This window comes from Oxyura jamaicensis, chromosome 8 (assembly GCF_011077185.1).
Source record: "Oxyura jamaicensis isolate SHBP4307 breed ruddy duck chromosome 8, BPBGC_Ojam_1.0, whole genome shotgun sequence".
In the NCBI taxonomy this organism is placed as follows: domain Eukaryota; kingdom Metazoa; phylum Chordata; class Aves; order Anseriformes; family Anatidae; genus Oxyura; species Oxyura jamaicensis.
In genome coordinates this window covers 8,975,209-8,996,080 of record NC_048900.1, presented here as the reverse complement: position 1 = coordinate 8,996,080, position 20,872 = coordinate 8,975,209, and the positions used below count along the sequence as shown (strand labels likewise).

The 20,872-nt window shown below is 52.5% G+C and overlaps 1 protein-coding gene and 1 long non-coding RNA gene across 14 annotated transcripts in view; both read left to right on the top strand.

Moving 5' to 3' along the window:
- The window catches only part of PACS2 (phosphofurin acidic cluster sorting protein 2), a 70,586-nt gene that overhangs the window by 1,564 nt on the left and 48,150 nt on the right, over positions 1-20,872 (top strand). The window contains exon 1 of one of the 13 annotated variants that reach the window (XM_035333739.1): positions 19,918-19,948. The exons of the other annotated variants lie outside the window; for them this stretch is intronic. Coding sequence (XP_035189630.1) covers positions 19,933-19,948 — 16 coding nt within the window. The 5' untranslated portion in view covers positions 19,918-19,932. Of the gene's footprint in view, positions 1-19,917; positions 19,949-20,872 lie in introns of those variants that run through there. 13 annotated transcript variants of the gene reach the window in all.
- Positions 12,371-15,722, top strand: LOC118171017. Its single transcript, XR_004753004.1, has 2 exons — positions 12,371-14,965; positions 15,220-15,722. It is a non-coding gene; the product is annotated as an uncharacterized LOC118171017 (long non-coding RNA).

Here is a 20,872-nt window from a genome sequence, read left to right as displayed (position 1 = left end):
GGCAGCGGATTGCAGGCAGTGCCGGGGGTCTCGGGGGAAATCCTGGAGTCTCTGCAGCAAGCTGCTGTGTGAGTGCCGGTGTGGCAGCGGGTCCCTCCGATTGCAGCCCCGTTTTTGCCGTTGCCTGTCCCTCCACGTGGGCCGGGCAGGCGTGCGGGCGCTGCGTCAGGGACACGGCGCGTGGCGGGGCTGCGACTCGCGCTGGGATGCCAAGGGGTTTTTTCGCCTTGAGGTGAAGGCAGAAGCAGCCGAGGCTGCAGCTCCTGCAGAGGGGTTTGTCTGTTCTGCAGGGGAAACAGTATTGAAAATAAGCCCGGTGTTCCAGCAAGCAGACGTCTGCCGGGACGTGAAAAGAGGCTGTGGAGGACAGCGGGCCTCGGCGCGCGGTCGAGCAATGTGGAACCGCCGGGGTCTCGTGTGAGATGTCACCGGTTATGAGTTGCCCTCCGGGTTCCTGCTGCAGAAGAGCAAGGTCTCCCTCGCTCTTCTGCCTCTCGCAGAAGTGACTTCTGACGTCTGTCTTCGGCACGTGTAGCTCCTGGGGTTTCTGACGGGGCTGCTTCGGAAATGCAGGCACTTTCCTTTAGTCATCCCCGAAACGTGAGTCAGGCTGCCTCGCTACCTGGGTGTAACTGCTCCGGGCCGGAAGGGAACGGGGCCTACCTTTTGTTCCCTTTCCTTACCTTCTTCTCCCTTTTCTTACCTCTGTGCTTGAACTGTTTTCCTTCCTGGAGGGTTGCCTCGCATAAAGTTCTCCCTGTACCTGCAAAAATCAGGAGCGATGTCTGAGGGAATCAAGCCTTTCTACCCGATCTCCTCACATTGACAAATGCGAATCACTCTGTGTTGTTTTTCTTTTTTTTTTTATTCCGAAGTGCTCTCGCTGAAGCTGTGGGTGCGAACGGCAGAACCACGGTACCGTCCCACCTTGAGGGAGCCTCAGGAGGAGGCAGCAGCGTGCGGAGGCAGTTCAGAGGAAGAAAATAGTCTGGGGAGGAAAGTTTGTTTTGGCAGGAGGGTCTGCTGGAACAGGAGGTGGCGAGGGCCAGTGCTCCCGTTCGGGACAGGGTTTGCTTTAGGTTGCTGCCTTAATTCCCATAAAATTAAGTTCACGTTCAGGTTTGGACTGTGGAGTGCCATGAGGCTGAGCTGCAGACAGGGCAAGTGTGACCTGATGCCCTGTGGAAATACGAGGAGGGGGAAAAAAGTGGAAATTTTGGAAAAAAAATATGCTGGAGATCACTGTTGGGGCGCTGCCTGCGTGTTTCATGTGCCACCTTGCCCCCGTAGCTTGCCTGGGGGTGAGGAGAGGTGAGCAGGGTCCGTGTGCATCCCGTGGGCTCGAACAGGAGGCTGCTCTCGCGGGGATTTTGCTGCCCCGTGCTGTGGGATGGCCTCGCAGCACGTGGGCTTCGTGCTGGCCCTGCTGCGGACTTCCCCGGGGCAACGGCAACCGACTGAGGCCGTGGATTCGCAGCAGCTGAGCAGACCCATGAGTTTGCTCACGCCCTGGGCTCTGCTGCTCTCGCCGTGCCAGCTCCATCTCCTTCCACTGCTCTGTGCTGCCGGCAGCTGCCTGCAGGTGAACCGGTGTGGCTGGCAAAGGCGCCTGAGAGCACACGGAGGAAGTAAAATCAGCGGTTAATTCAGGTAGGGAGAGGTGGTGGCTGAAACATCCCTTAACCTCCTGAGCTAACGGTTAGAAAGGGCTCTGGTTTGCCAGGGTAACTGCTGGCACGTTCCTCGGGCGCTGCCTGCGGGTTTCGGTACGTTTGGAACCAGGAAAATGTCTAATTACCCAGATGACTAGGTACGTCCCGCAAGTGCTCGTTTGGAGGCTTTGTTTTGATTTTGCTTGAATAGCGTGGAGTGCCTAGCATTTTGCCGCTGAAGGAAACTGAATACAAATGAGCACGCGAGATAGGCTTTAAAAAAGATTGCTAAATGTTAAACATTGGAGATGCGCGAGGAAAAGCATCCAGAACCGAGCAGCGGAAGCGAAATGCTTGGGGGAAGGCGCGGCGGCCAAACTCCTTTGCTCTGGGAGCCAGTAGGTCCCGTTTCTCCCTTGCTTTGGGTTTCGAAGGAAAAGAAATCTCCATGGGAAAGAAGCAGCCCAAAATAACGTTCCTTTGGGAGAGATCAAGTGATCCCTGCGTGCTCCCAGCATAAATCCTATCGCAGCAGTTGTTGGGTTCTTGTATTGGGTGGAGGAAAAAAAAGCGTCGAGGCTGAATGGTTTGTCAGAGCTCCCGGTGGACCTGTTCCGAGTCTTCTTTCAGCTGACGTAAGGTTAAGCTCGTGCATGAAGAGCGGTTCTGAAGAAGTTTGAAAGCTGCGAGCGAAAGGTCTCTGGGTGGGATTTTTCAGGGAGGAGAAGGCAGGGGCGCTCTGGAAGGGGGCTTTCAGCTGGAGGTGTCTGGGGAACCTTCCCCTCGGGCTCCCCGGTGGCTCTGCCCGTTCTCCGGCAGCCCTGGGGTTGGATCCCTGGTCAGGTCCCTGCCAGGAGGGGACCTTGCTGCTGCTGCTCCTCCTTCCGCCAGCCCCGTGCCCGCAGATGATTTCCATGGCGAGCTCATGGCTGTATCAAATTAGCAACGAAGTGATTTGCATAATAGATTAATCAACCGGCAACAAAACATCCCGCTTCTCTGCCAAAAAAAAAAGGGAAGCAACAACGGGGCCGTGACAAGAGGCCATTATGCTCCTTGCAACCCTCGATCTCTCTTTTTCCAAGCGCGCCTGGTGTGTCGGCCTCGCGCAGGAAGCTGGCCTGCTCGCTGCCTTCATCTGCGTCACGTCTTGGCAGCTTTTCCTAATTCTTGTGGGCCAAACTTTGCCACCGTTCTGGTGACCTTCTAGGGAGGGTATTTCCTATGGAACTGGTGGCCGGCTGCCAGCGGGCTCCGTATTGCCAGGCCCTCCATTATCCTTTCCCTTCCCATTGCCCTGCTGGAGAGAGGACGGGGGGGGATCCCTCTGGGGCTCTTGCGCTCCTCCAGGACCGCTCCATTTCCACGGGGAAGCAGGAGGAGGACGGGGAGAGGAGCCCTCGGGGAGCGTGCAGCCGCGAGCGGGCAGGAGCTGGTCACTGTCTCTTATTTTTCCCGTGTTTCTACCTCCCTCTAAGCCGGCGGTGTGAGCTTCCTGCCTCGTGCGGTCTTCCTGTGGCTCCAGACGTGACGTCCGTGTTGGGCTCGGCTCTCTCGACGAACGCCACCTCTCCGACGGTGCCTCAGGAGTTCTCGCCCGAACGGATCCCAGCGCGCGGGCGATAAGAGGCTTACACGCCTAATTGAATGTGAGAGCGGGAAGCTCCTCTCGTGGCGAGGTTTAATTGGATTAGAGCCCTGCACAGCCACGCGGAGGCTTGCAGGGCGGGCGGCCAGCTTCGCAAGGAGACAGTGGATCCTTGCTAATCGCTCACTTGTTTAAAACAATGAGTTGCCTGGACAGCTCTCTGATGGGCACGCAAGAGCCTCTGGCCCCAGAGGGGGGGATTCTCCAGAAACTGGGCTGGCCGAGGACTTCTGCACGTGCAGACCCTCTTCTCGGGTCGGCACGGCTGGAGCAGAGGGTCTGCAAAGCTGCCTCGTGCATCTGAGCCGGGGGGAAGGAGGAAGACACGCTCCTTGCGTTGGGGAAAGTAGATGTGCCGGCTGCCTGGTTGGGGGCTGGAGCCTGGGACCCGTTTCCTCCTCTAGGACCACTTCAGGCTTTCCTGGCCCGCTCTGCGTGGCCGTGACACTTGTCATGAGAGCTGTGCCTCCCTTCTGGGGTGGCCGGCTTGTTCCTTCCCATCTCGTAGCCACGTGTCCGTACACCAAGCGCGGTTTCTTGCCGAGCAACAACTATTTTTGATCAGGAGCTCCAATGCCAGTGTTGGCCCTCCCCTGCCCCACAGGGAAAGCGATATAATTTTTAAAGAGTGTGTTAAAAATGAAAATCAGGTTGTGTACGGCGAGGCTTGCTTGGCTCGGGGTGGTGTGGTGGCCGCTGCGGCGCTGTTTTGGCGCGGTTGTTGGAGGCTGGGCGCCTCGTGGAAATGGTGGTCTGACTGCGCTCCAGCCAGGAAGTTTGTGTACCGAGAGCAGTGTTTGGCTTGCTGGTATTTCGAAAGAGCTTGAAGTCTGCGTGGTTGCTCAGATCTCGGTTCAGAAGTTGTCAAGGAAAGGAGCGCTTGTTCTGCAAGCAGGCACGTCAGCATTAAATAGCAGCTCCGGTGCCGTGGCAGCGTGCTCCTCGTCCACAGCCTCCGTGCTGGTTTGGAGAATCAGCTGGTTGTCTCTTCGGTGTCTGGATGTGCTGGGAAATGCCCTGGGGACAGCGTGTGCCCCTTGGGCAGGGAGCAGTGCCCAGACACCGGGCGGCTTGGTCGGCTCACCCTGCAGCGGTAAGATAATCCGACTCCCCTCTGTGGCTGGTCCACTTTTTGGGCAGCCAGGTGCTCTGGAGCTTGTAGAAGGTAAGCAAAAAGGAGTAGGGGTGAGGAAACACTGGTGCTTAACCAAAACCTGCAGGTCCTTCTGGGCAGGTGGCCCAAAAAGGAGCAGCCCTGGAGAGCCAGGATGGAGTTTTTAAGCTCGTGTTGCTGCCGAGACATGAAGGCTTGAAGGTGCGAGGCTGTGCAGGAGGGGGGTCAAGTGTGTGCTCTTGAAATTCCCCTGGAGAAAGATTCTGTTTCTTTCCATCGGATCCCATTGCTCTGTTAAGCTTGACGGTTCAGAAGTCTTTCCCTCCTCTTTTTATTTCTCGACCAAACGGCTGTAGCGTGAGGGCTCCTGGCTGCCTGAAGTAAACTCCTTGTGCAGGAGGGAGATTTCGAAAGGGACCTTCACCTCTGCAGGGGAACACGCGGAGGGCTGTAAGTGGAGATAGGGGAAACCCCGGAGCTCGTTCTGTGCTCCTGGCCCTGCGCTTCAAGGGTGCAGCAAGGGAAAGTGCAGGGCGCGCTCTCCTTAATGGCCAGAGCGAGCCACAGCTCGCACACACGCTGTCTGATGTGTATTTCCCAGCAGGCACGCGGCCAGATCTAGATATAGAGCAGAGAATAAGCCCCGTCAAGAGATTCTTAGGAAGCCTTATCTATATATAGGCTATACAAGTCTGTATCCCCTTTCTGCTGAGCGGACGGCCTCTGCCTGGGGAGCACGCTGACACCAGGCGCACCCCAGCTCCCGAGCACCAGCAGGGGCTCAGGTCTGCTCTGTCCTATCTGCAAGCAACCCCAAGCTGTACACACTGATTCTGTGACCGTGCTGGTGTGACAGGCTGGTGACATGCAGCTTGTCCCCCCTCCTGGTCAGAGGGAACGGCTGCAAGGGCTGGGGCACGTTGTCGGCACGGAGCTGGCGGTGCCCGCGCCTTTGGGAGCACGTCGGTCCCGCTGGGTGCTCGTTAAAGCGGTGAGATGGTGGCTTGGCAGTGCCTCGTCACAGAGCAGCTCTCGTGGGATCGTGTGCCAGGGCAGTTCCCTCGCCGTGCAGCTGCTTGCCAGGCTGTGCCACGAGAGGAGCGCGCGCAGGCACACTGCTGCCGCTGGAAAGGGAAACGCTCGCGGCGCTCAGCCCATCTGCTTCATCCCAACACGGCAAAAAAAAAAACCACCACAAGAGCACAAAATCAGACTAGCAGGTGGCGTGGAGGAGAAGCGGGAACACCCAGCTAGGTGCACGGGGCTGCCCTTCCGTGCAGCGCGGTGGTCCCGTTAGCTGAGCCGGGGCTGTGGTTTCGTGGCTGGGATCTCTGAGGCGGTTTCCAGCCAGTCTTCCCCTCCCTGCAGCACGCGGCTGTTCCAGCCGGAGCACCACCAGGTTTTGTAGCTGTCCTGGCAGCTTCCGAGGGTCAGCTGAGGAGGAGCTCAGCCTTGTGTCTGCTGCAAAGAGCTGGCTGCCCAGTGACCGTTTTTGCAGCGCATCCTGAAAGCAAAGGGGTGAGCCTGCGGGGAGGTCTGTACCAGCTCGAAATGTCAGTGTGTGGATAGCTCGTGCGGTCCTGCTGGGCCAGCTGGAAGGGGTGCAGCCTCTCTGGATGCATTTGGGTGTGAGATTGTGGCTTTAGGTCCTTCTTTTTAAAAGCAGAGCTCTGTTTTCCCACTGGAGAGGTTCTTTCCTCATGGCTTTCTGGCAGTGCGGTCCCTAGCCCTGTTCCGGCAGGAACCTCGGCGAGACGCGCTCTCTTTCCTGAGCCCGTCAGAGTGGTAGGGCTGTTGGAGGACGTCTCCTCGCACACGTTTTTACAAATATAGCAGGATCGTTTGAGGTCAGTTAGTCTTGAGTTTCTTCAGGGAGAGCATACTCCAGCTGCAGGCTGTGCCAGAGCTAGATTTGAGTGTCTCTGGAGGGGCTGCTCTGAAAAAGGGTGCCCGTGGCATGGGCTCGAGTCTCATGACAGTCCTGCAGGCTTTCCAGCTCATCAGATACGCGCGCAGAGTCTTTTCCACCTCGTCACGTGTGTCCTGATTTCACTGCAGCCTCCCCTGGGTCAGCTTGGTGGTTTGTAACGGGGACGTTACGGTTCCCAGCAGAGCAATTGTGGGGTTTGTTTCCAGGCCGTGGGGAGCCGGCATCAGGGCTCCCTCCCCTCTTCCTTCTCCATCTGCACGGTGAGTGGTGGTGGGTGTGAGACATGAAGCAGTTTCCTGTCCTCTGCTTGGTGCAGCACAGCCCCAGCAGCTCTGTCCCTGCAGAGCCCTTGCTCAGGCGCTCGTAGGGCTGGATGTTCTGCCTGGCACACCTCCGGTAAGGCTGCAGCTGGCTCCCAGCTCCTCTGAGCCTGATGTGTCCGCAGGCTCCTCGTCGCCTCTCTTAGGCTGCCCCTTGCCAACACCTTCTGCCTTGCACCAACACAAGCATCTGAGAGCCCACGTGGTACAACCGACCAGGATTTGGGGTCGGGGGTGAGGAGGTGGGCCGTGTGTCAGCAGGATCCGGCCCCTGCTGCCTTTTGCTGCGTGATGGCCGAGCGGCCGCGTGGGCGCAGGGATGGAGCAGTGGGGGCATCGACTAGAAGCAATAGGCAGGTTGTGCTCCCGATGCATGCACCACATTTCTAATTTAGCAGAGCTTCTCCTCAGGCCAGGGAAATGACTTTTAATGACTCTGGGAATCGCAAGCCGTGGGAGGAGAGGCCCAGCCCCTTGTGTTTTAGCCGTGTGCTGGAAACCCCGGGCGGTCCAGGCATCTTCAGCTTGGGGCTGCTGCTGTCAAAGCTGTGGGGTGGGATGAGGCGTGGGGTGGCTGGGTCGGGGAGGTCTGGCCTTGGGGCTCTGCCCCCTCTGCCTCGCTCAGGGGGAAGGTCTCCGGCGGGGTTTGCGAGGAGATTGTCAGCCAGGCACTTTCTAATTCTTGTGTCCGACAGCGTAACCAAAGCTGCTGGAGATTCTCAGGGATGTAACCCAATCTTTCACACCGATTCGTATGCAAATTCAGGCGTGCGCTCCTGGTCTCCGACGGGACTGCACAAATACAGCTTGTGCCATCCAGCGTCGGGCACCCCGGCACTGGGTCTGCGACTGCTGATGACTCTGTAGTAGGAGCGTGGCTTGCTGAGCTGCACATGTAACAGTTTCTCATGGTCCTCTTACCTGTACAAATGGTGTTTCACCATTAAAATTTACGGGAGTGACCTCTGGAGGCCCTGGCAAGTGGTTTGTTCAGTGCTGAAGCTCTCCTTGGCCTTACTGGTCTAGTTCAGGAGTAAAATGGACTCGAACATTTCAGTTCTGTTTGCTTTGCTGGTACGTTGGAGCTCACTGAGGGTAGATTAAATTACAGATACTGAGTTTTGCAGAAAATAATAATAAGACAAGCGCAAATAATCTTAAGTTTTTACCCAGTAAATCTATAACTGAGTTGATAAAGTCTTATTTTGGGCTCCTGGGGGAGGTTGGTGTCCTGGCAGAGCTTCAAAATTAGGTTTGTTTTTTTTTCATGAATGTGCCATGTGGTATTGGAATAGATGGTCAAACCCATGTGCGCTTAATTTCTTTACGATATAAACAGCCTAGAAATGTTTGCTGTTTATGTACAAAACAGCCAGCCAGTGAGTGTAAGCGTTTCCATGTTTCTGCAAGGAACGAGGGTAATTTTATAACGAGCAAAGATTCATATGGCTTAACTTCTCTCCCATCTGGCATGAGTTAAGCTGATGTTTTCATCTGCATGACCTCTTGGGGTGGGGAGAAATGATGGGAACAGAAAATGTGGCTGAAAAAGACCTTACTAGGTCATCTTCTGGGGCTGCGTCTAAAGGCTGGAGCGGCTCCGCTGAACTACATCTGAAGGCTGCTTGGGGAAGCGGCGGTCCCTGTTACTGCCGAGGTTTTGTAGGGTTTTTTGTTGTCCGAGGAGTTGCCTGTCCTGTACGTGGTCCTTTCCCCGTGCGTGAACCTATGAACCTAAATAGGTTAACTACAGCAGGAAGAGCTTCCTTCTTAAAAGAAAGCTGTTGTTGGAGCATCGTTTGTCACCGGCCTCTATATCTATCCCATTCTCCCAAAGCTCTTTCCACCCTTCTTTCCACGTGCTGATGTACAATTTAGAGGGTCTGCTGTGGCGTGCTTGGGGCTGTCCTGCAGCCTTTCTGTCTGGTCTTTTCCTCCCAGCGGGGCGGCTTTCGCTGCCAAAAGGATGGTTCCAAAATGTCCCCTTTCGTGAAAATATCTGTGTGCTTTCGACCTGCTAGAAAGGTGATATGCTGCTTTCCCTCTCAAGTTGCACCCACCGCCTTAAAATGAAGGATTTGCAAGGAAAGCTGAGAACCACAAGAAGTGGATCATATATATTTCATGTCGCTGGTGGCTTGCTGGGGGCTGAACTCTGTTATTTGCTCTTCTGCCTCTTCCCTGTGCTGCACCTGAGAGCGTGCCAGAATTGAAGGTGCTCCGATTTCTCTTTCAGGCTGGCAGGATCTGTATCTTCTTTCTGCCAGGATTCTGCTTTCTTTTGCTTAAAGGAGTTGAGCAACCAAGTAGGCTTTGTCCTTGCTTCACGGATAGGCTTTGAGCATCTCCAGGTACTTGGATGAGCTCCGCCTGCTTGTGCTCGGTCCCAGTGAGACCGAGATCTGCGGCTGTTTGCAGATACCACAGCAAAGCAGAGGATTTTTTCTTCCCAACGTGTAGCGTTCAGCGGTCCAAGTATAAATCTGCTCCCTGGGACAACATTCTGGTGGTTTTTACCCTTGGCCCAGGGGGATGTGCTTGAGGGCGAGAAGCCTGGCGAGCGTTTAGCTCAAGCGAGTGCGTAGAGCTGTCTCCGGGGAGAGGGGATTTCAGGGATGAATTTTCTCAGTTTGGCTTTCGATCAGCACGCTAATGTTTTTCTGGCGTGTAAATGGCAAGTCCTGCTGGTTGTCTGTAAAAAACAAGTCCGTGATAAGTCAGTGGTGTTGATTCAATTGTTTCCTTGTTCCAGGATCGTAACCTAAACGTAGGGGCAGCCTGGCAGTGCAGGGCGCCTCTGTTTGTTCCAGCTCCACCTGCGGCTCAAGGCCAGCTCTCTGGTGCCGGTCCCTCAGTCTCTAGCACAGATGAAGCCACGTCTGCAGCAAGTGCCCAGCTCTTCTGGGTGCCCTGCACAGATGTTGAGAGTCTGGAGTTTTGAAGATGCTTCTCTTTGTGTGGGTTTGGATGCCTTGCTTTGCAGCACTGCCCTCCTGCAGGTCAGGGCAGCCCGGTTCTTGTTTTTTTCTGTGTACAGTGCCGGTGTTCACGAGGATCTGGGGATGAAAACACCTGGTGCAGGCAGAGCGGGCTTGTGGGCATGTTTACCCTGACCTCGCCAAGGTCCCAGAGGCATGCAGCCCTGTGTTCCCGTGGCATTTACATCTCTCCAGGCCTCTCTCAGCATTGCCACAGGCCCCCGCCGTGGTTTCATGCTGTGAGAGGAATGCGTTGTGCTTGGCTTCCCAGCAGTCAGGGCATGCTTTCCTGGAGAATGGGTCACCGTGAAACCATCTGGTGGATGCTGGTGAAGTCACACAGCTCTTCGCAGGACTTCTCGGGAGGCAGGGAAAAATACCCTCTTATCTTGTGTGCTTCTAAGTGGGGTGTGAGTGACTCTGCCCTGTCAGTAAGGCGAGCAACCAGGCAGGAGTCCTGGGACTAGCGGCGGGCTGGGCATGGGTTTGTGAGGCTGCCTCCACGGCCGGCTCTCGGAAGAAACTCTTGAGTTAGTCCAACCGTGGGATGCTTTCACTCCGCTTTTCTTTGCTTCCACTAGGTTGTCGTGTTTCCTTCTCTGGTGGGGGCCAGATTTGCTGATGGTTCACATTTGAGCTGGGAAAAATGCCCCTTGTTGGAATTCTGGTATGTCTGTATACAATCAAAAATGTTGAGTGGGCTGGGAATAGCTTCCAGCAAAGTTGTATCGGTTTCTTGGAGCTCTTTTGTTTGATAGAAATTCCTTTCTTTTTCTCCCCCCCCTCCCCGTCCCCCTGACAGCCCACCTCTTTCCTACAAGGACACGCTGAGGTATAATTCACGATTGTCTGACCGGAGGGAAATATGCACAGCTGCAAACACATTTTTTAATGACACTTCATTGTGAAGGCATCTCTCTGAACAGGTTTGCAGTTCCAGTAGCCAAGCGATCAGAATGTGGCAGCAAAAAGAGGATTTTGTTGAAAATGCTTGGCTTTGATTTTTGTGAGGCTCTGGGAACGTTTTGACCACTCGTGACTTTTATGCTGGGTGCAGAGAGGAAGTATCCGGAGCAAGGTAAATCCAAAGGAGCTACGATGGCTGTATCCCTGAGAACAGGGCACGTAGCTGAGGTTTTTCTTAGCTCTCGCTGTGTTGTATGTAAAACCTGGGGTGCAATAAAGGAAGCAGCAGATAAAAGTTTTACTGATGTTTGAAGCATCAGGAATATCCAGTCTTACATGCTGCAGCTTTCCGGCACGTTGTTCAAAGGCATGTTTGGGTAGTTCTCCCCTACCTTCCCGCTGAATGAGGAACTTTGCATCTCCCCGTCCTCCTTGGATCCATCGAACGAGATGCATTTGTGATTTTGTGCTCCTTACGGTGCATTACAAACCCTGGTGTCTGAAAGCTGCAGGCATATCCTATTCTGTTGCAGTTACTGTGCCCCCGTGCTGCCAGGATTTGTGTGTGTGTGAGCGAATCACAGCGATACAAAGAGCCAACATCTGTTCAGAGGTAAGATGAAATAGATTTATTGATGTCAGGACAACACGGAAGGCTTGTTCCTGTTTAAAGGCAGAATTTGGTGTAGCTTAGTGTGCACAATTCTCCAGTCTCGGGAAACTTCAGCAGTTCAGCTCATCTCGCACCATCAGCCTCCTGAACAGCACAGTACTGAACGCAGGCTCCATCTCTAGCTTTTGTTCCTCTGTTTTCTGTCCTCTGCTAGAAAACTGCTGCTGCTCTTGCTGACAGTCTCCTGGGCCGTCCTGCTTCCCAAATTATCACCAGATTTTCCAACCTATTGTATGAGTAACTTTGGGCTTTCCTCCTGTGAGTGAATTCACGCTCTCCAACAGCCTTGCAAGAGGAGCTGCTGCGAGTAGAAGCTAATCTGTGTTTGAGGTGGCACATCAGCAAGTAGAAACCCTGCCGAGCATCGGTCACTGGCGGCCATGTCTCAACATGCGGTGTTCTCACTGATTAAGTGTGAAAGCAGAAAAATGACTCAGTAATTTGTCTGTTTATGAACATATACATGGGGGCAGAATTCTCACATATGCAATGTACCAAGGTCTCTTAGTAAAATCTCTGCGTAGCATGCATTCCCCTCGGTTCTCATTTCCCTTCAGCCAGTTTCGAGGTGCTTGCTGTGAGCTGATGAGCTGACCTTTGCTTCAGAGTGTGGGAAATGAAGGCTCAAAATAAACACCTAGGGAGCAATAGCAAATCCACACTGGCTTTTTGGCAGCCCAAGATCATGTGCCAGAGCCCCCCAAACCCTTTTATTGTTCTCAGTCTCTGTAGGGAAATATGATTTCTTCAGAGACATGGATTTGACTGCCTTGGTGCTGGCTGCCATCCCAAACCACGGCTTTGGGAGACTTCTTGCAAGCTGTTTCCAAAGTCTTAAGATGGGAGGTTTTGCTCTACTACTTATAAGGTGTGAGGAGGTAGCAATAGGCCCTGTCATCGTGGCTTCAGTGTAAGTACCCTGGCTCCCAAGGAAAAGAGCGTGAGGGATGCTGGATTTGGATTGCCTTGTAGCAGATGGGTACAGAGGTTTAATGAAGCAGGTAGCCCAACAGAGAACTTCTTGCCTCAGCCTTTTAAATCTCAGCTCAATATGCCAGATGTGGAACATCTAACTACAGGAAACGCGGTGTTAGGAGGTCATTTGCCCCTTAGTCTGTTTGAGTCTCTTGATGGAAATCTCAGCAGTCAGAAGCATGTAATGTACGTAAATACATTTCATATATGGCTAGCCAGAGGTCCCAAAGCCAAGTTTGATGTGTGTGGTAACAGCTGTGGTCGTATGGTAAAAATCAGGGGTTGGGTGCGATCCTCCGAGTCAAGGAAGTATGAAAGGCAGGATACATCCTGCCCTGATGGTTGAAATAGGTTGTGGTACACAGCAGCTTGCTCCTATCTCATCCCACCGATGGTCCTGATGTGACAGAAGTGGTTTCAGACAGCTTGAGTGTGTGTATCTGCTTTCAGGATGCTCCTCGACTCATCCGTAAACAGGAGAAGTGACCGCAGAGCGATGCTGATACCTCTTTGCTCTGAGCATCGCTGTCATGGAGCATTAGCTGATTGCATCAGGCGAAGGTATGAGCAGAGAGCGTTTTCAGGGAGCTGAGACTGGGCTGGCTGTGGCTTTGCTCTCCATGAGCGGTCTGGTTGTGTGTCCTGCTCACAGATGGAGTAACTCTGTCTCCGTGCTGGGTGGGCTCCTAGGTAACCTCTCCCAGCAGTGAGCCTTAATACCGCCTCACATCCATCCACTTGTTCATGCCTCATTTACCTCCGCCTGTGCTCGGTCCTGCAGAACATCTACACTTTAACTTGATAAGGCTGGCTTCAGCGGGAACTCCTAGGGCTGATGAAAGGTTGTGGGCGCTGAATGGGTTACGGTTGTTGTGAACCGCTTGTTCTTATTGCCTGTATGCAGCATTAAAAATCTTACAGAGCTCTGGAACAAGTCCTGAGCGGTGCCAACCGGTGTCCATCACAGCTCGCTGTTTTGCTTGTTTACACGAGTCACTCTGATATTTTAATAAATACTTTGACAAATTGAAGTAACAAACTCAGGCATTTGATTTGCTTTGCTGGTCTCTTCCCGCTTTCAGGAATGAAATATCGCCAGCCGTGATGCTGAAGAAATGTAATATCAAAATAATATTGAATCTCTGCTTGCCAGCTCAACTTCCGACAGCTGCTGAAGAGGATTAGAATATTAAGCAAATGCAAATGTTTCTCCAGAGCAAATCACTACATTGTGCCCGCCACCGCAAACAATTGCCACTGGTGGTTCTTCCACACTCCTCTTGTAAAAATTGTGGTTCCTTTTTTCGCTGGTAAACCCAAAGGTGCTGTGAGCTTTCAGGAAGGAGGGTAAGCAAAGTCTGAGTTGCCAGGTTTTCTCCCTTTTCTGTGAGCAATGCAGTGAAATCTCAATTGTGAGTTGTTGTTTCTTTTTTTATAGAAAAGAAAACATATAGACAACGTGGTGAGTTATTTCCAAACAAGCACTATTTATTTCAGCAGCGGCTCCTCAAAGTAGAGCGTGCAGGGTATATTTAGATGTGAAAGGAAAGACTGGGAGAAAAAGATGTATTCTGAGTGTTGTTGAGAGACATTTTGAGATCACCCGGGGACTGGCGGTTTCCTTAAAGGAAGCTGCCTTCGTTAGGAGTGGATCAGAAGTGCTCTGAAAGCCTGAGGCGTTTGCAACCCCGCTGCAATCCAGCTGTCCCCCAGGCCGGAGGGACAGCCTGGTGGTACACATTCCTGCCTCGAAGCTGGGGGAAGGAAGGTACATCACAGTCCTCGCCGATGTGAAACCTGCTTCAGCTGCGCTGCTGAGTAACCTGTGCAGGTCAGCTTTAAAGACTGCAAGAGGTCCTAGTTTTTTGCTCATTAGCGCGCTTTTGGCTGGTTCTGTAGTTTTTAAGGCCTTTGGTGCAGAGCTTGTGCTGTGCTTGACAGCAGGCTAGGCACTGCGCTCCCTGTAATCCTTTCCAGTCCCGTTCAGTTGGGTCTGGAAATTGAAATCCTGCTGCTGGTTACTGCAGAAGTTCCTTCCCTGGCGGTAGCGGTGGTAGTTCCACTTCAGCCATTCAGTTAACCACGTTGCCTAGTTTGATGTCCTCAAGCATTTGGCTTTTAAAATCTCACCAGCTCCCTTATTCCTGGCCTTTTGTGATTCGTTTCCCGGCTTATCTCCTGCAGACAGTGTGCAAATAAGCAAGTGCTGCCCAGAATATTTGATGGAAGCAATGCGAGGATGCTGGAGCACAGCACAGCCTCAACCAAAGGCAGCAGGAGGCATTTTCTTTTCTTCCAAGGGGAACTGAGTGCTTTTGCAGTTTCAGCCCTTTCTTGACCACTGGTAATGTTGCAAAGCTCCTCTCAGCTTGCCCCCTCCTTGCTCGGCAGACAAATCTGCCAGGGATAGCATGCTTTAGCTGCTTTACCCTAGTTGTTTTGTTCCGTTTTGAGGGATGTCAACCAGTGTTTCTAATGTGTTGAATGCTGAATAGAGTTCCCCAGCTTTAGTGGCAGGATCTGGAGTTCTTTGTGGATTATATTTAGCGCTGATGGAGCTTGCTTTGTCAGCTGCGTGCTGTTGCCTTGTAAAAACTGGCACCATTCAAATCTAAATAAATGCCGCTGAGAAAGAACCTTCCTTTTATAACTATTTTAACCTGTTTGACTTGGAAACGTCCTTTGAGCTGTGGCCAGAGAGCAAATCAGTTGTCAGAAGTGCAGTCCCTCGTGTGAAGCACCTGTGCATAAACAAACCTGTGCTCTGGGGTTCGGAAGCATTCAGTGCTGCTGGGTCCTGCATTCTGCCAGCCTCACGCAGCCTGTTCGCTATGGCTGCGGAGGCTGCTCATCACAGCTGGTGGTTCTCCTCACCTTATCTGCTGATGAATACATTGGGGTCTAGAGTTGCAGCTTCCCCTGTGCTGCTCCTTCGTGGTAGTTCAGATTATGAGGGCTGTATTTTTCTGTGTGCTGGAAAGAAGTCAGACTTTGGAGTGCTAAATAGTCCTCTTGTGCTTGAGGCATGATGAGAATTGTGCACAAAAAATGATTCTAACTTAGGTGATGAATTTTCCTATGTCTTTGACTGCCATCCCGTTCATCTCTGTAGTCAGCAGAGGAGGGAGCGGCATTAAACGTGGGGCACGTAAGGGATCAGCGCAGACCGTTGGCCCCGTGCTATGAGGGTGGCTGGATGCACGTGCCTGGGCTGGAAGAAGGCCAGAATGGCAGACGTGTTGCAATGAGGGCAGCGCTGGGATCTGTGAAGTGTTCTTCCAGTCTGAAAGCAAGCCCAGCAGCAGGATGCTTTGCATATTTGGTTGCTCTGCTGGCTGATACCAAACGTACCATCAAAGTTCGCTCATGTTTTTCACTGCTGTTGGCTGCTGTCTTCACCCTTACGGGACATCTTGAGTTCTCAGTAAAAAAGCAAGCAGCCATTTGGGCTGTAAATTATGCCTGTGTGGTTCTCCTGTCTTGTTTATTTCAGGCCATGTTGCAAACTTTGCAAAAAAAAAAAAAACTCTTCATCCGGCACTCCATGCAACTGGCTTAAATCAAAGGTGCGGTACGGCAGGCCATTGGGAGTGGGCCACCTTCCTTGGGCCTGTGTGGGTCACTGAGGGAAAAGGGAGCTTGTGAAAGAATAAAACTCATTAAAACCCCTCTGAATCATTTTTCAGACGGTATGTTTATTCAGAGTGGTGTAAGGCGGGTCTCTCAGAGGAGCACCTGCTCTTAAGGCCTACGTCCCGTAGTGTCTCGCTAGACCTGACTGTTGCTCATGCATTGAGGGGTGGCTGAATGAGAAGTAATTTTCCATGCCCCATGGCATGATCCTGCCTGGTCCCCAGAGCATCAGACTGTTTGGCTCGCCTCTGTGCCAGGAGATGTCGTGGAAGTTACTCCAAGTGGAGGGAAATAAGGCAGAGCTGGCAAGTTGGTCGTGGCTGAGAGCAGGCTCTGATGTAGGGATTCCAAGACCCCATCTGTCTTTCCTAGCCCACTTCTCTGCTGGAGGCTTCCTGGTCCTGAGCTCTGGTGATGAAGGGAGTGCCGTGACGGGTCAGCCAAGCAGAGCAGCCCCATGCTGCGAGCTCTTCTGACCTGGGCCTCGAGTCATGGCTCCTGCTGGCATTGGTTTTTCCTCTTGGCTGTGCCTTTGATGGCTGATGTGCAGACAGAGGGGGAAGACCAGGACATCTGCAGGACTCAGCCTGGAGACAGAAGCAGAATAGCACCTCACCTTTTGAAATTAACCAAATGGGAGAGTGCTTGCTCATCAGTGTTTGCCATCAGCCATGCTCCGGAGGGGGCGAGAAGGAAGCACGTCCTCACCCGGAGGAGCTGGCCTCATTCACTGCGAGGTGCTGGTGCCTTGAGGCGTTTTCTTTAGCCCTTCCATTTCTCGAGCCTGTAAGAGAGCTTTACGCAGAGCCTCTTGCTCTGCTGGTCCTTCTCATCCACTGGCTGCTGTGTGCTGCTCCTGCTGGTCCCAGAGGGCTCGGGGCAGGTGGGGACGGCTCCTGGCAGCTGATAAGCACTGAGGGGAAGGCAGGTTGCACGAGGAAGGTGTGCCAGGGAGGGGATCGCTGCTGGTTTTGTTCCAGCTGGAAGTCTCCTCTTCATCCCCTACCCACCCGTTCAGTTTTTGCATTTGTTCCCACAGTCTCCCTTCGTTTGCACATTATTTGGGTATGCGCTTTTGCTCTGATCTGTAAGGTATGTGGTGGGGAGCTGCCCTCTGCCCTGGCTGGCTCACGTGAGCGTAGTGGGTTGTGCCTGCCTTTTGTTGCTGGCCAGCTGAGGAATGAAGCCCAAGCTCCAGAAATTGCCTGACGAGCCCATATCCTAAAGGCTCCCCCTCCCTGACATGCTGTTTTGACTGCTGTCGTTAGATGCTCGGATGGGACACCGGCATTTCAGCGCTGCGAGGCTTTCTGGGCCAGAGGCTGTGCTGCGGGGCCTGGCTCTCTCATGTGGGCTTGTTAGAAATGCAGCTACCATTGGCCTTCGGTCAGCTGGATGTGGCTGTTCCTGGTCTGTCTCCATCCTGCTGCTTGTTCCTTAGCAGTGGTGCCTTCTCCATCTACTACTGAATTAGTGCGACAAACATCAGACGTGTTTGTGTCACCCATAGTATAGAAAATGTCGTCCTGGCAGTCTGCAAAGGAGCCTTAACCATCAGTCAGCTTTTCACTATTTGTTTACTCTAGTCCTTAAAGCTGTTATCACCTTCCTACTCCCTCAAAACTTTTAAAACATCGGTCAAACCTAATCCACCAGTACCGAGGGCTCTTCGGCTCGTGTCAGGATGCCATGCAGTTGTGGTGGATTTGAAGAGGCAAGCTGAGAAAGGTGGATTTAAATAGGCTTGTGCCTGTGCTTGGCTTTGCAGGTAACATGGTGTGAACACGTAGGTGAGATAGACAAACTCCTTTGTGCTCCGTTGCTTGTCTGAGAAACAGACCTAATCCCTGCTTTGTGTTTTTTCCTTTAAGTTGTCCTGTAGATTGATTTGAAACCATCAAAATGAAGTGTAAGGAGCTGAATGTGCAAGAACCAAGGTGCTGTCTGAGGTCACCAGATGCATGAAGAAAACAGCTTCAGCTCTTGCTGAAACAACTTCTTGAAGGGAGAGAAAGCTTCAGTGTCTTCGCAGCACAGTTCTGAGCACATAGCTGGAGGCAAGCAGTTGGAGACAAAGGGGCTGATGTCCTGCTGATGTGACTGGGAGTACCACAGGTCTCAGTCAGGTAGTCAGAACGTGGTGGGACACAGCTGCCAGCTAGCACACAGTTTCACTTGGCTACCTGGAAAGTATATTTGGAGTTGTGGAGACTTCACTTTAACCCTTGTGGGCACCCCTTGTGAGGTCCTTTCCTTTTGAGGTGACAGGCACTGCGAAGTGAGTCAATGGAATATGTCAAGTCCACGTTTGGTGATAAAATTATTTGGCGTGCAGAGATCCTGCCTTGGGTGAGGCCCCTAGAGCCAACCAGCAACGTTTTGGCCTGCTGAGGGAAGAGCAAAGAGCACTTTGCATTTTCCCACTAAAATGTTGGATTGGAGTGCTTAATCTCAGGTGTGGTTTAATTCTTGGTTGTATTAGTTGAATACTGCTCCTCAAATAGTAAATGTCCATGCAAAATTCTAGGATCTCTGCAAAACGATGCAAGTTGCAAAATTTTGACACCCTCACCCCTTTTGCAAGCTCATTTTGGTGCGGGAACATTCACAATCCATTTGTAGTGAGTAGGACAGTATTTCAGCAGTAAAAGGTAGTGTCTGGCTATGCGTGTGTGTCCTTGTGAGGTCCTGGGTAGAGCCTGTTGCATAAAATAAGCTGCCATCCTCTTACCTGTTTGAACAAGACCTGCTTGCTGCAGCACTTCTGTGGATCTTAGGCCCTAGAATCTTAAGAGCTTAATTCTCTGTTAATGCTGGGAAGTGGATTTCAAGATCCTTGAGAACAAGAACAATGAAAAATACTTGCTGTGCAATTGTTTCCTGGCTTCTTAAAGATTACTTGAATGCATCTGTAGCCAAAACAGCTGACTAAACCCGCCGTGTAGCTTGGTGGGACATGTGAACGAAGGAGAAGGTGGCAGCGGCTGATCCAGGACCGTGACACATCTCTGCAAGTTGTGCAAGTTACGCTTCTGGCATGAAGGAAATTGGTGTGCTCGACCTCCGTCTCGTTTAATTTGTTCCTGGTTTGTAGGCTACCAGAGAGCGGAACCAAGATGAAATCATTAGAGGGAATTAGCTCATAAGCCTTGGAGCGCGAAGAACCATTCCTCTTGTGTTTTCTACCATGGATACCCCTCGTGGCCTCGCTCTGACACATCAGTGACATTTGAGGACAGCTTTTCTCCCCAAGCTGATTCCCCTGGGCCAGCACCAAGCCCTGCATCTAGCATGTGAGTGCAACAAGTACAACCACATCTTGTGCCCCTCTGCCTGGGCAAAACAGGCATAGGAAACTGTGTGTGCAGTTGGTCGGTTGCACTCTGCAAGTGTTCATACCTTGCTTTAGCAGCTGTCTTGGAAAAATGCTGTGCAGGGCTTCTCGCTCTGGCCTGTCCCGCACAACCGCCCCGGAGCTATGCGCAGAATGGCTCTGTTTATCTGGGAAATTGTGTGTGTAGGCGGGTGTCTCCCTCCACTTCTCCTTCAAGTGGCTCACGATTTATTTTGGGACTGTCTTGGATGTAAAGTGTCAGCTCAAGAGCAAACCACTCAAGGTTGAGGTTGAAAGCATCGGGGAAGGAGGCTGCTTGCTGTCCTGAAGTGCTGAAGTGACGTGGGGGCAGTGAAACTGTACAGTGACCAGATGCCTTGCTTGCCTCCACCAGCTGATCGATGTGCACTGAGCTTACAGGGAGTGCTCCTAGAATGAGGTTGCCTCCAGGAACGGTATCTTCACAGTGTTTAACCTGGACAGAGGACACCTGAGTGGGAAGCAAGAGTCTTCCTGCCCCAGCTGCCATCTTGTGCCTGAAGCCCCTGTAGCTGTGGATGCATCTGTTGTTATTCTTGACTTCCAGAGGGCTTAATTAAAATACAGGTCTTTAATTTTTAATTTTTCCTTCCTGTTGATTCGACTGTCTCTGCGTGAACAAGGTCTCAGTGCAATTACTGCGCTCCCTGTGGAGAGCCAGACATTTAATTCAGCGAGGCAGAGTCTTTCTTGGAGGCGATTTATTTTCCTGATCTTTTTACTCTGAGGGATGCAAAAGCAAAACAGTAAAGAATCCGATGCCTTCTTTGGTTGTTCTGGGCATGTTTGGTGGTGGATCATGGTTACCAAAATGTTACCTTCTGTGCAGATAACTGCCTCCCGGAGCCAGGAGCATGTGGTGGAGCTGTTCAGCACCACTTGCGTGAGCAGGGCGAGTCAAAGCCCTTGGGTCAGGCCCAGGTTTCCTCTTTAAAACCAGGTTCCTGCAGCGCTGCTGTAAAAAGGTTAAGTGTTTTATTCCTGTAGGAGGCATTCGGATGTCTCGTGATGGGTTAACCCCAGAAAAAAGGGGTCAGGAGAGCACCCCGTGCCTCCCTGCCATGGGAGTGCAGCGTGTGGCCTGGCTGCTCCTGCGAGGGACCCCGCAGGGCGCCGAGCGGGGCAATCTGCTGTGAACCCTCACGACTGGGTGGAAATCTCAGATTTCCTTTGCCCTTTCTGAAGTTCGCTTCAGCTAACTCGGTGCTTTTGCTAGCTCAACTCCCCACGTGCAGCCGCGGATCGATGCTGGAGCAAACACACGGAGTGTTTGCCTGTGCTTGCTGCCGTGCAGCTGCAGATTTTTCATAGGCTGCTTAAAATACCGGGGGCTCCTTCAGCCTCAGGCCTGAGGCTTCCTCAGTTCCCGTTACGTGGCTGTGTACACGGCGATGTTTCAGTGTTCGCAGAGATGGTGTACGTACGTGAAACTTCCAAATGAAACCTCAGTCTATTTTTTTATTATTATTTTTAAGATCTTTCCAGGTCTTCCCGTCTCTGTCCTGTTTGAAAACCTGCTGCCATGGTTTTGAGGGGTGGCAATGTGGCTGGTGTCCGTGCCGGGTGAGTGGCCCCCAGGTGCCACCCAGCTCTGTACATGCTGGCACACTTGGAATATGCTGCTTTTGTGACGATTTGAGGGCTGCACGGCCCGTTTCTGCCACTTGTTC